Source organism: Leptidea sinapis, chromosome 30 (genome assembly GCF_905404315.1).
Source record: "Leptidea sinapis chromosome 30, ilLepSina1.1, whole genome shotgun sequence".
NCBI lineage: Eukaryota > Metazoa > Arthropoda > Insecta > Lepidoptera > Pieridae > Leptidea > Leptidea sinapis.
In genome coordinates this window covers 3,488,807-3,504,122 of record NC_066294.1, presented here as the reverse complement: position 1 = coordinate 3,504,122, position 15,316 = coordinate 3,488,807, and the positions used below count along the sequence as shown (strand labels likewise).

General features: G+C 34.5%; 1 protein-coding gene across 7 annotated transcripts in view; it reads left to right on the top strand.

Moving 5' to 3' along the window:
• LOC126973850 (NPC intracellular cholesterol transporter 1) overlaps nt 1–12,212 on the top strand; it is a 103,132-nt gene extending 90,920 nt beyond the window's left edge. For 3 of the 7 annotated variants that reach the window (XM_050821196.1, XM_050821192.1, XM_050821190.1), the window contains one exon: nt 1,805–5,319. In XM_050821196.1, coding sequence (XP_050677153.1) covers nt 1,805–1,941 — 137 coding nt within the window. In that variant the 3' untranslated portion in view covers nt 1,942–5,319. Of the gene's footprint in view, nt 1–1,804; nt 5,320–9,272 lie in introns of those variants that run through there. The other 4 variants (XM_050821197.1, XM_050821191.1, XM_050821195.1 and 1 more) reach the window with 3 other exon arrangements.
• The last annotated feature ends 3,104 nt before the right edge of the window (nt 12,213–15,316 follow it).

The window sequence follows — 15,316 nt, the reverse complement described above, 5'->3', positions numbered from 1 at the left end:
GTATTATGTACTTTTTATTTAGTTTGGAATATAAGCTTTTTTTTTTATTTTACTTCAATGTATTACGATATTTTCGTTTATTCACTAACATTTCATATTTATGTTAATATTATATTATTATTAACTGTTAATACTTGAATTAAGTTAAATTATGTAAGTTAAAGGGTATTTATATTTATACTTCGATATGAGTCTGTTCGTAAAAGAAAGAATTTATCACAAAAAATATTGAATTTTTTTTCCTCTCTACTACAATGACAGTAAAAAACAAGACTTAAAATAAAAAAAATAAATATAAATTCTATGTAATTCGAATATTTAGAGTAAGTAAGTACCTTAAAACTGATGTACGCACCAAGCGCGCAAGAATGGCAAGCGTTTTTAGTCTCTGCTTCGATTGGTTATTTGTAAACATTTTTAAATGTGCCAACTATCAAATAACCATATACGCATATGCTCTATTTGTAAAAACTTAAAACGCACGAATAGTTGTAGACCACACGTCTATCATTATATGAATAAAATTAGTAACAAAGGCTTGTTTGGCTTGGGTTGCGGTTAGAAACGTAAAGCATAAATTGAAAAGCCCAACCGAGATCTCTACTTTTTCTTTCCGAACAGACTGTTATCGGACCGCATGCTATTTTTGCACGTTATGAATATCATATTATAAACTACAATAGTTATTTATGCAACTGTTGTGTAATATGGGGTATTAAAACACGAATGTGTAATAATAGTATCACATGAGTGTTTGAATACCTAATAATCAACAGTTGCATACAAGAATTTATCTACACCCATAATTTTAATCTTCTATAAAATATTCTGAAACAGCTTACTGCTAACATTAAAAAAGCCAATCCTAGTAACCATTACATCATTCAAACGAGTGTTGTAATGTTGTACTGAATTTCATTACAACACTCGTTTGGATGATGTAATGGTTATTAGGAAATTGGGTGTTGTAATGTGGGCAATAAGCTGTTGTAGATTCTTTTTTTTTTATAGGATTTTAAGCATGGGTGTGGTTAAAATACTATATATCAATACGTTCGGGAAATTGGCACGCACAAATAATTTTGCTTCTTCGCACTATCATGATATACTTGTATGCTAGTGCAATTCATTTATCGATCGTTAGTTTCAATTATAAAGTAAGAAATAAAGGTTTTTCAATGTATCTTCTGGTGAGGCGTTACTGGATTCAATTGAATGAAATCTGTTTATTTATTTAAAGAAAGTAAGTATTGTTGACATGGTAAAGGAGTATTTATATAAATATTGCTGTAGTTGAAATGCCAAAACACACGAAATTATATGCATGTAACGCTTTTTGTACATAATTTATACAACCAAATAAAAGTCTATCCTAAATTTCAGCAACGGTTTACTCAGATATTGTAGCTAATTAATAAATTCAACATTCGGCTGCAGTATAATATACCGTAATTGTTTAGATAAGACTAAGACAATTTATAAGTTTTGCATGAGCTGTTGGTAACAAGTTCAAGGATAAAGTGGTGATAAATGGTAACATGTATCACTTTTGACTTTTAGGGAGTGTTGTATGTAGGCTTATATTATGAATAAAGTGATTTTTGATTTTAAAGAATCTCCTTGATGTTACTTTTATTTAAATTTAACAATTAAATGCATCAGAAAGATTCAAGTGTATAACAATTTTACATTTACAGTTTTCATGATGTATTATTATTTAGTTTTATTTCTATAATATGTATATAATATATTAACAATGGGTAGATAAAACTCATCAGGCGGGTTATTGGTGTAATAATTTCAGGTTCGCCGGTGAACAAGGCAAAACTGGCCAATCAGAGGCTGCGTGGCCAGGAGGTGGGCGTGGCTGAGACATCGCTCACACGAGTAAGACAAGGACAGATATATAGGCAGTATAGGTTTGACCCACTTCACGCGTGAACTGAACGAGAATGGACCTTGTATGTTGAGTGTACTTGATGACTTGGGGTAATTTCTATCTTGGACCGAACATAGAATGAGGAACCAGCTAATTTTGTAAATATTATGAATATAGCGGTGTAGGCGGGGTACGAATATCTCTTTAAATGTACCTAGTAATGTATTCGAATGTACGACGGCGCCTATTGCTGCCGTGATGCAGTAATGTGTAAGCATTATTGTGTTTCGGTCTGAAGGGCGCCGTAGCTAGTGAAATGACTGGGCAAATGAGACTTAACATCTTACGTCTCAATGAGACGAGCGCAATTGTAGTGTCGCTCAATTTTTTTCGGTTTTTCAAGAATCCTGAGTGGCACTGCATTGTAATAGGCAGCGCGTATCAATTACCATCAGCTGAACGTCCTGCTCGTCTCGTCCCTTATTTTCATAAAAATAAATAAAAATAAAGAAATCATTGCATGTACAATTTAAATATTATGTGTAGGCGTACATTCAAAGAGATATACGTATAAAGTGCGGTGGGAATTAAGGGAGATAATATTATACAATAAATAATTTAATAAGTGTGGGTGTCATCCCAAGTCACAAATGTACAGGTTACACAAAATATTTTTTAAATCACACGTTAACGAAAATATAATTGAATCTTAACCCACTTTGTGTGTGGTTCTGAGTTCACTTGAACTTGATTTACTTACAGTCATTCTAATTTCTACTTTCAATAGTTATTGTCAGTATATCTTACTTTGTTATTATTTTTAATAAATCTAGACTTTGCTGTGTCTACGTTTTCAATCAAAGTGTTCAGTTGTTTTATTTATGCAGTTTAAGCACTTTTTTGGGGATTTTTTTTAATTAATTGCCCTAAGTGAATTAAAATATATGAACTGAGTGTTGAACAGCTAATTTTTTCCTTTAATTTATTAATAATAGATTAATTTATATTTGATATGCATCGTTCAATCTCGTAGCTCGTTCCAAACACTAACACAATCGATGTATTTTATCGACTGAAATGGCATTACATATGAATCTAGTTAGCCCTGCGCACAGCTCTACTACAACATACCTATATACTATATAAGTAAGAAATTATTGGGCAAATGAGACTTAACATTTAATGTCTCAAGGTGACGAACGCAATTGTAGTGCCGCTCAGAAGTTTGGGTATTTCAAGAATACTGAGCGGCACTGCATTGTTATGGGCAGGGCATTGTTATCAGCTGAACGTCCTGCTCGCCTCGTCCCTTATTATCATAAAAAAAAATCGGAATGCAGACACTCTATTGAACACCATATCGAAGGTTTGGTGAGTAGTGATGTGCCGTGTGTAATAATCGATGTAAAGCCAAAGTCGCTTAAAGCCGCGATATCGATAGAGGTAACAATAGTTACTTCATCGATGTCGATGAAATGCGGGAATATGGTTTCCTTTCTTCTAATATTGCATAAGAGATTTTTATACGAAGCTTCCATTTTTGATGAACTACAAATGCTTACTATCAGAACTATCCATAGGTATATATTGGTTGAAGGGACGCCTTTCATATTTTATTTTTAATTTGCATGTATCAATCATCTTTTTATCTAATTAGAATATCGCAATCGCTATTCCTAGTGTTTCAAATATTTTATTTATCGATGTTTTGTATGACGTTACCGCCACCCCTTTGTACTTATTCAATACAAAAGTGTGTGTATAATGCACGTAAAAAGTTATACTTCGTTGGCGTTATTAAGAAAATAATACTTTTTACATCAATTTAAACAAATATTAACTGAGGAAATTGCTAAAAATTAAACCATATACAATTTTTACAATGAAAATATACGCTTCAAATTTAGTGTAAGCATGCAACAAATTCAAAAATGCAATAGCTTAGTAGTTGTATTGCAGGGCGTAACCGTTCCGCCCAATCCTACAACCGAAATAAATATAGTCATAATAAATAAAACTTTACTATATTGTAGTGAAATATATAGTCGAAGTACTCTATTTTCCTAATCCGCTTAAAGAAGTATAACTTTAGAAAGAGAAGTACTTAAAAAAGAGTGAGTGACAAGCTATTGTGTGGATATTTAGCTTAAAATACATTGATGCTCGAGGCCTACTCGAGCTGTATACAATTAGGTGTATATTTTATATAATTGGATTGTCTGCTTCACGTGAGACTGTGTGTGTTTCGGTGTTTACACTCGTAGGAATATTTTCTGCGTGCACAGATTCGTTGATCGTTTAACATTCCACGTATTTCGTAAAGCTAACCCCCGCCGGCTTTATATAGATATAACAAGACCGCGTTTTATATTAAATTTTAAAACAACCATTATGTTAATTATTAATACAGCTTTACTCACGCATTATCGGTGTCAGTACCGATTAGTTTCGGACCATTCGGTGGTCGTTCATCAGGGTGAGTGGGGGCGGGTTCGCGATAACGTCCCACCTCTTACTGCGGAAGGAAATCGAAATGGTCCGAAACTAGTCGTTACTGAGACCGATAAAACGTGAGTAAAGCCATATTAATAAATAAGTTAATAACGTCTCACGAAAGTTTTAATAATTTAACCATTGTTTTCTTTTTTCATGGAAAATAAATGTAATAGTAAGCTGTAATTCGAAAACGGAAGGGCACAGCGTAGAATATAAATAATTTGAAATTTAAGATACTTTCGATTTCCTTAATGATTTTCCTTCAGTTCCTCTTTCTTTATATCAGAATTCAGAGGTTATTTTAAAATGGTTATAAATATGTATAGTAAATTATATAGGACCATTGAAATATTTCAAAATTGTATCGTAATTTACTTTTTACAAAATGATGTCTTTATAGTAAATGCCACGGCAAATATTTATTATTATGCTATAGTTAGGGATGCACCTTTTTTATTTTGAATCTATCCCTATAATATATTTAAATACTAACATTGGGTACAAAGTGACCGCTAACTAACAACCGGTGTCGGGTAATCTGTACACAATACATGAACTAAATGAAAGGAAAATATTCTTACAGGTACACCTGTAAACCCGATGGGAATTAAGAACAATTGTTAATTTATTGTAATATATCTTTGAAATTAGCTTTTTCATCTTAAATTAATCTAACTCTAGGTATTATTATTGTGATCTTGTATGTTTTGAGATTCAGCGCCCTCTATGTTCCTATCGAAGAAACTGTATCGAATCATCGAGCGAATAGTGATGTGCTTTTACACTGTACAGATGTCGATAACGCAAATGTATTAGACTTTCATACCGGAATCTCCTACTTAAAACTAGTACTTAATTAGAGGCGACCAATATCCAAAGGTTATGGTTAATTATGTGACAACATAATATTGTAATAGAAATAAATTTTGTTTTATTTTTCATTATATTTTGTTTTATTTTTTGTTTAGCACCCGCATGGTATGAGTCACTTTGCATGATTTAACGCTTATTATAAACGCTAGATTTTGGTATGTTGTAATATTATAAACACATATTATAGTGTAAGTACTTATTAGGCCAAATAAAAAATAATATTATAAAAAAAATACTAAACGCATGGTTCACAGATACAAATATTACTTGGTAGTAAAAAAGTGATTCAACAATTTATGGTAAAAACAAGATCCTAACCCCCTTATTCATAATGGTCCGCTATCTTTAAACAGCTGCTTAGGAGTGTTTGTTCTCATTCTGACTTAGGTCAATAGAAGAAGACAGAGTGCGAATTAGCAATGCTTTAAGTTAGCAGACTATTATGAATAAGGTGGTGAGTCATTGAGTTTACGCGTACTCAGTTCCTAAGGACAAGTTAAGACGACTATTGTTATTTATTACTGTTATAATATAGCTTTGGATCTATACAATAAATAGTTGGTTCTATTTTGTTTTACTCCATTTATACTTATGTCAAACTCTTGTTACCCGCGCGGAATTACTGCGGATGAAATGAAATAAAAACAATATGTTATGTTTTTAAAGTGATAACCCTCACTTCTAGGATTAATACACAAATAAAATTTGAAAAACAAAATTTTATGAACGATGCGGGATTCGAAGCCACAACCTGAGAGTTGAACAAAGCAAACAGAATTTTATAACGAGGTGGTACTCGGTTAGCTCAGTTGGTTAGAGCACCGGCACGGACCGCCGGAGGTCGTGGGATCGAATCCCGCATCGTTCATAAAATTTTGTTTTTCATATTTTATTTGTGTATGAAATAAAAAAGTAACACGCGTCTATCCACTACACGTACACAAATGATACAGGCAGCGCCGCGGGAAGCGAGTATTTGATATCGGTATTACTATACCGATATCAAATAATTAACTTGCAAACAAAACGAAGCCATGTAAAACTACATCTGAACTCGGCTTTAATGATCGATAGAGATTGAAAAAGGTCCAATATGCAAACAAAAATATGTGAAAAAACTAGAGCATATTACTATATAACTTATAATAATTGAAAATGCTAGGCTGAAATATAATTTACTATGACTCAGTTAAGAAGTTAGTTATTTTAAGTTATGGATGTTGTACATCCATACATTGCAGTAGGATGCGCCCTTCACACATCCGTTTTCTGGATGAAAATGTTAATCTATATTCCGAATGGATTGAAAACTTACAATTTTAAATGAAAGAACAAATGGATTGTCGTGTTATCTTCTAGAACATTCGCTACATTGGCAGGTGCCATCACAAGTAAGGCAGCGTACGCCTGCAGAAAGCCTGGATATAACGAAGGCTGTATTTCTGTTTGGCACAACTCGCGGTACGATATTTGCAATGTCCATCCCATTTTTTGCAAATACAAAATTTCCTCTGTATAACGCATAATTTCCCACATACATATGTATTTCTGGACTGTGAAATTTATAATGATTTGTATAGTTGAAAATTAACTTAAATTAAATTCTTAATAAAATAGTAAAACCAGGCAAATAATTGGAAATACTTGTTACGAATTATTGTTATTACGAATTATGCGTCATACGGGAATACCCCTAAAACGCATTCTACCACGTTACACACTTACTACACTTCTTAGTTGAGTGAACATCGGATCTGCATTCGATGACTTTATCAGACTTCGAGAACCTAATTGTACCCCAATGATGCGTGATCCATCTCATAAACTTTCTACTGTTTATCAAGTAATGTATACATCTAGTGGTTATTTATTTATTTATTTATTTACAAGTAGGTACAATAACAGAAAACACGATAAAACTATCATCTAATAACAATTACAGCATATTTTTATGATCCTGAGATCCAATTAAAATTGTACACATCATTCACCAAATACAGTAAAAAATAATAAGTGGACACAACAGAAATTACATTATGACGAAATTTAAAGTTAAACATTAAATTATTTTACGTAAACTAGCAAGTTATATAAAGAGTATCTTTAAACAAGTTTATATTTGTAAAGAATAAGTATATCAAAATCAGCACACACTTCATTAAATTCTCTGCAAATTCTCATAATCGGGTTGTTATGCGATACATTATTATTTGAAGAATTGATCAAAAATAGACATGGAATAAGCACAGATCGTGTTGGCACTTTAAAGTTCATCAAACTTAATAGATGACTATCCATAACACGATTCGCAATGTTATGTAAGACGCACATATCAGATACCCATCTTCGTTTATCAAGACTATGCAAGTTTAATTTACGTAAGCGCTCAGAGTATTCGGGAATTTTATAAAGTGATCATATTATACCGAGATCTGAGAAATGGTAATTTTCTTCAGTCATCCCTGCAGAACTTGCGAAGATATGTGCGTTGTATTAACGACTTTACCTTTAGTTTTCGACAATACTTCATCCGAGAAGACCAGCTTAAAGGAAACTCAGTGTTTTACTTTTTAGGTTGTGTGTGATTGCTTTTTTTTTGTTCGTTCAATATTCAAACTTTTAGCTGCAGCATTACTTTGCATGTGTGTTTAGATATACAATGCTTTAGATATTGAACACTAAATGTATGAGGAGTTTCCTTGTGTACTGCAAAAAACTGTTAAGTGCATCTAACAAAGTCCGCCTTTAAGTCTAAGGCTGATGGGCGCAGTGTGGCGAGATTGGGGTGTCCCGTTAAGGTAACATTTCGTAAACAGCGACAGACGACGGAGACAGGTGGCGCGCTGAAAACTAACATGACCGCTAAAGCGACTCCATAGCTTCTAAGCCAGTAGAGTCGCGGGTCTCCAAGCACATAACATAGATATATTCGTGAAAATGGCGAAAAACTTATAAATTTAGTCCAGACTTCATTTTGTACCCAACATGTAAAACCTTCTTTCCTTACGTCGTCTTCTGAAAATTGATTGATGAAACTTAATGTGTTTAAATATGGTTACAAAAACATTTTTTTTGTTGCATCACTTTACATAGATTGTTCAAATAACTTGTCAAAAGATTCTGTCCGAACGAACATTTAATCTAAATTAATAAAGTTACTTTTATTTAATCGTTTTAATTGATTTGAATAATCATTTTCTACTTGTTCTCAATGAAGAATTTTGGGTATTTGAGTGTACTGTCACAAACGGCTCACTGGTAACGGCAATATTGTTTCGTCATCACGGGCGCCACACTCCGTTATCTGTCTCTGTTGACTGTCGCTGTCGTTGGCCCCAAAATAGTATCTCTACTCTATGCTTACAGACGTGATACGTCTCGCATGATATTGTTAAGTATGCCACAATGATTCCGCTTACACTGACCTCTGCTATATACCACTGGACTGGCGGCTGTCAAAGTGCTTTTGTGCCTGTTCGTTATTCGCCATTTTGGCGCTGTTGGCCATGTAGCGAGAGTCTACGGTACTAAAAGTAGTGATGACAACCTCAGCAAACATCGATAGAACGTGGGAAACTATATACAAAAAAAAAATTGTGTACCTTTCTACGTTGATTCTTGAAGTATAAGTAACTCGGAAAACGAACGAAATTAATTCAAATTGTAAAAATGCTTCAGAGTATTGTACATTCCTTCGCAGCCATACGTAAAACTGGACACTCGCGAGTGACGCTTCAAATAGGCACAAAAAAATTCTGTCAAACATATGGAACAGCCTGTCCAGGCCATTTGTATTATACGTAAAAAATTAGTTCTCTGGACGCTCGCTAGTGGCGCTTCAAATGGGCACAAAAAAATTCTGTCAAACATATGGAACAGCCTGTCGAGTGGTATTTATACAGGTCAGTGTTCCGCTTAGCATAAGGTTTAGCATATACCCGCTCGACCTCAACTGTATAGTTGGGTCGTACGATCAACCTTTTAACCACTTCTACCAAATTACCGAGTGTTGATGTTCGGTCAGGCATAACCAGGCGAAGGGGACGCTGGCGAGTGGGCCCTGGCGGCGACACCTACGGCAGTCTAGACAGCACGCCAGCGGAGCCCCAGGCCTCTTCCAGCGCTCCTCTGTTCACGCAAGAGTTGTAGCACCAATAACAACACTGTATTTGAATGGACTCTGATAGATTTAACCGTGATTTGTTTTTATACCCTCCGGTATTTTTCGGATATTTTTTATTATAAGTAATAAACTGTATTATAATGCTAAATGTTACCGTAAATCTGTTCTACATTCAAAGATAACTCTGAAAAATTTATTGTCGCTGGTGGTGGATTTCCTTCAATGCTTAGTCAAGCTCCGTTTACTCTTCTGCTGACCAAAGAGTATGTAAATACTACGTAATAAGAGGCGTAACTGCGCAAGAAAAAAAATGAAATTTCGTTTAGTAAAACGTGCAGTTATTTTACATAAGTTTGAAATAGGTAATTACAATAATATGGCGACGAAATATAATCCGGTTAAGTGTGAAAGCGAACACTTGCTTAAAACGTAATGGATTTCGGCTATCTCCGTTTTTTACAAGAATATAGCCGGCATCTGTCAACCTATGAATGACTGCACCTTTCATACAATCGAGTGAATCGCTTTCTTAGAGAGTTTCGCTAGTACAATTAGAATGTTATAAAAATGTCACGAGGTGACATGTCCTTCGGTATGATTATTTTTTTTGTCGCCCCTCATGGCATGGTTACTGCGCCTACTGCCTTGTGGCAGGTTGGAATCATAGGAATTTTTCATAAATATGTATGTCGTTGTTATTGGAATTTATTTATGATGTCTTATTTCTTAATACCAGTTCAGAATAATTTACATAATGAAACTGCAATTTGTAGACTCTAATAGCTTTGTCTACAGACTGTAGGAATCATTAGATAGATACTTTCCTGATCTCGCAACCATATCGGATAACTTAAACAGATAACAGGAATCTTTTATTGGTCCATATTTAAACCGTATTAAAACATATTTGTTTGGAAAACCTTTTGTTACAATATAAATGTGATATGATAACTTTATAATAGTTAAAATATTACTATATATATCTTAAAATAATCTCTCTAAAGGGCAAATTACATTTGTCTTCGTCAGATGCCTCGCTGACAGATCGGAAACCATAATGTTCTCCGAGTATGAATTTAATACCTGCCTAGCTAAAAGCAAAGAATATTACTGACACGATAAAATACACTATTATCTTTTTTACACTGCAGATCTTAATGCTATGCATTATAATTTCATTTCATTTGCGGTAAAATTTAGCTTGATATGGCAAGCTTTGTCGATCATAGATAATAAATATTACCTATAATTAATGTAAATGTGGCATTCAAGGTTCTTTAAATGTCGTAAAAGTTTTCAATGCATATATATACCGAAATCAGACCTCTTATAATGTAAACCCTAAAAGCATGATTTTTATCATAATATGTAAAATTTTCATACAATTATTAAAACGTTTTCAATATTATATGAAGTAAATAATAATAGTAAAGCATATTGTGGCTAATGATTAATTATATTTAACTTATCTACTCTTTGGCTATGTCTAAAGTGCTTATTACATACACTTCACTGAATTTAGTCCCTCTGAATTCAGTCATTACTGAATTTAGACAAGTATAACCGCATTCAGCAAGCTAGCCTCTCAAATTCAGAAATAAGGATGGTTTCTGACTGACTGAATCATTTAGAAACCTAATAAGAAAGGCATTTGGGAAGGTGAAATCGTATTAAGTAACTGATTTCAATTTTCATTCGCTCATGGCTCTTCGTGCGTGGAAGACGTATCTAATTTTGTTTGTGTTCCTGAATAATAGTAATAGCCGAACAAGTTTCAGGGATGATTTTTGTCAGCGTAGGTTGGGATATTAAAGAACTGAATTAAATCTTCATATGAATTTTCTACTTGAATTGAACCAACGGCCAGGGCTAGGTAAATGGCAATTTTTTGGTGCTCTCCTCGACACGTCCGACGTCGTCGCGCTTTAAATGGTAACTGATTCAGTAACTAAATTTAGAATGGTGTGATCAGAAGCTTCTAATTGGTAAGTTGCTTTTGAATTAAGACGACTAGATTCAGTGAAGTGTAATAAGCCCTTTAGAATTGTGTTTTTTTTAATGGCACGGGATGCAAGTTCACAGGTAAAAAATCTATGTTTCGTAAAACATTCCTTCTAATAAACGAACTTTGTTTATTTCCTTACTACAGCAAGTACTGAAGTGCTTCTGTAGATTATTTATTAAGTCTTGTACGAAAATAAAGTGTTTTGAACTATTTTTTTTAAGACAGAAAACTTAATAGTGTTCCAATATTTGGTGCTTAAAAATATTATTAAAATCTTACTTAATATTACCTTATTATTTAATCTGTTATTATATTTAACCAATGTTACTAAAATTACATATATTCAAGTATTTAACATACTAAAATATTTTATTTTGTGCCTTTATACTTTAATTAATGATCCTCGATCAAGATTATTATAAAATATCTATTAATTAATGCCAAGTCTGGATAACATGAGAATCAAGACAGTATAAGTTAGTAGCTAATGCTACTGAAGAGAATTATAATACATAGGTATTCAATAATTAACTAAATTTTAAGGGATTTTTATCTATTATTAAATAATGTATAGATTTTTTTTAATAATTTGTTTTACGGCCCTGGGTTCAAGCCTTTTGAGCCTCATATTGTCTAGCTAACTATTTTTCAGTGTTGCTGTACATAAAATTATATTAAGGTGATTTTGTCTTACAGTTTGTATATTATGTGCTTCAAAGAAGTTGTATAAATTATCGATACGAAGATAGAGCTAATAAGTATATATTAATTATGTATGTCAACTGTCTTATATACTCGGTGTAATAGAATTTCTAATAAATATTATAGAAATTAAATTGTATTTTATTGATTACCTTACGACAGTACTAAGAATTATAAGGTATGAAATACCTACCTACATAAAACTTATATTAATTTCACGTAAGTATGACGTGTGTAATATAACAAATATTTTTTTTTACACCGTATATTATCCCCCTTATTCATAATGGTCCGCTAACTTTAAACAGCCGCTAAGGAGTGTTTTTACTCATTCTGACTTAGGTCAATAGAAGAAGACAGAGTGAGAATTAGCAATGCTTTAAGTTAGCAGACTATTATGAATAAGAGGGTATATGTCTAACCACGAATATATAGATTTACGCACTATTTCCATGAAACTTTGTCACTTGCTCTACAGATTTCTTAAGCAACTTGATGTCGGCGTGTCGTTTAGAGCTGGCCATCTTTTCTAAAACTGACCATAATTTGTTGCCAGTCTTATAAAGTCCGGAACGTTGACTTTCAGTCAAGCTTCAGTTATAGCCAAAAGTCCAAGTAAGTAAAACTAAGCAAATTCCAAGTTACATTCTTTTAGAAGCGTATTTGATGATTTGACAGAAGCATTGGATATGGGATATAGTAGTATACTAGTTTTGCTAGACTATTCTAGAGCCTTCGACTGTATCCCTTCAGAAATACTGCTGTCAAAACTAGAACACTATGGTTTCACCAAAAATACTTGCTGTTGGTTTGAAACGTTCCTGACCGGCAGAAGCCAAATGGTGGAAATTGAAAACAAAACTGGTAAAAAACTTCTTTCTTCATTGCTGCCTGTGATAAGAGGTGTCCCACAGGGCTCTCTGCTAAGCCCGATAATTTTCTCCATTTTTACTGCTGACCTCCCCAAATATATAAAAACTTGTAAGTACCACCTCTACGCTGATGACACGCAACTGTATTACTCTTTCAAAGGCAAGGATGTCAAAGACGCTATACGTAAAATAAATCAGGACTTAGAAAATATCTACAGTTGGTCAAAAAAAAACTCGCTGTCACTTAATCCAGCTAAATCACAGATGTTAGCCCTTGGAACAAAAAACCAAATTAAATATATATGTACTGCAACGAAAAAGTAAAAATAAATGATATACCAGTAGAATATGTAAAAACTGCACGTAATTTGGGCCTGGTATTAGACGGCGAGCAAAAATTTATGGAACATGTTAACAATAAAAAGAACTGCTTTCTATAAACTAAAAACACTATATAAAATAAGGCCATACCTAAAAGAGGAACTACGTACTTCATTGACTGAGTCACTTGTCCTCTCCCAATTCAACCACTGCAGTACAACATATGGTCCCAGACTTAGTTATAAATTGGAGAGAGCAATGCAGCGGGTACAAAATGCATGTATTCGATTCCCCTTTCATGTTCCAAACAGAGGCTATATAACTCCATATTTAAACAACAAACGAATACTTAATATGAAAGCTAGGAGAGAATTGCATTATGCCTGTAGTATAATGAGAATTATGTATAGCAAGCGCCCTGAATATTTATTTGAAAAATTGTCCTGGAGCGGAAGTTCTAATTTAAAATGTACACGTTTTGCCTCTCAAAACTTATTAAATATACCATACAACAAAATCCAGTTTCAAATTCATGGCTTCCCGTATTTGGAATGATTTGCCACCACCTCTTAGAATGATAAAAAATATAAATCAGTTTAAGGGTAAATATAAAATGGTATTATTAAAAAAACAACAGGAAGCTGAAAATATTATTTCATGCAGCATAAGCTGAGCCTACTCCCTTTTGTCTTAATGTACGTTTTGTAATAAGCTGATATTGTATACTTAAATTAAGTTCAAGGCAATAAATTTTATTATTATTATAAATATTATTATTATAAGGCCACAAAGATATCTCACAACACGATCTAAAACAGATACACTTTGGTTGTATTTGTTGGTTACGATTACTAATTATGACAACAATCACGACCATCATGTTCACGAATCATCCTTTATTTATTTATTTACTGACACACCAATAGCATTACATGCTAAACATTACTTATATAATTAAAAAAAAGCGCGTACACCTTGATTAAAGGCCAGGCAACGCTCCAGTGATTATTCTGGTGTTACAAGAGAATGTGGGTAGCGTGATCACTTAACACCAGGTGACCCCTACGCTTGTAGGTTTCCACAAAAAAAATCTTTAAAAAAAATATATATAAATACCCCAATCTGCTGCCAAACGCGGCGGGTCGCTGGTGGTCTGCGACGTTGGCGTCGGATAGGGACTACACTCCTGACCAGGCAATGGTCGGATGTTCCGAGAGGGGCGTCGACAGAGACCTGGTAACCATCGGGATGTGTAGTCAGCAGAAGATCTAATAAGGACAGCATGTGGCTATCCACATCCGGGAGCCGCGTCGGCGACTCAACCAATTGGGACAGACCATACGCCAATGCAAAATTATGCACAGATCGCCCTGCGTAGTCTGTGGTACGTGATCCAAGCCATTCGGCATTGTGCCCGTTGAAATCACCCAAGACTACGATTTCAGCGGAGGGGATCTGAGCAAGCACGTCATCAAATGCGCATGAACGCAGCCCATGAGGTGATCCGTTTCTGCGTTACCACTATGGGACCTGTAGACACATTAAGCGTGGAGCGGGGTGCCGTGGTGTTGCTGCCCTATTTGTCCTGTGACATACGCGGTACTGTGCCCTCCCCAGAATACGAGGGGCAGCCCGAGCGCGAATGCTCGGGGAGGGATTCTCCGGCTCTACAATAGCCGGTACCCTCCTGGGGTAATTTCTTTTTTAGGACCGCTCTCATATTTTGGGGGGGGGGGGGGGGTGGAAGGACGGGGGGAATGGCCTCCGGTCCTCGACACTAACCTATGCGAAACATAGCGGCACTAGGCTGCTACTTCACGCCGGTATTCTGTGCGAGTGTGGTAAGTAACCCGGACGAGTCTGGCCCGATTGTGCTGACGTCATAAGACAGCAGCGTGACTCTTCCACTTTCAAAAAGCCCGTAGTCGCCTCTTACGACACCCTTGGACCTGGGACTACCCTATTCTTTTTACGCCCCGGGGCAGCACAGGGCAAACATAAAAAAGTAAAATCTATAAGAACAACTTTTACGATAGTAGTATACT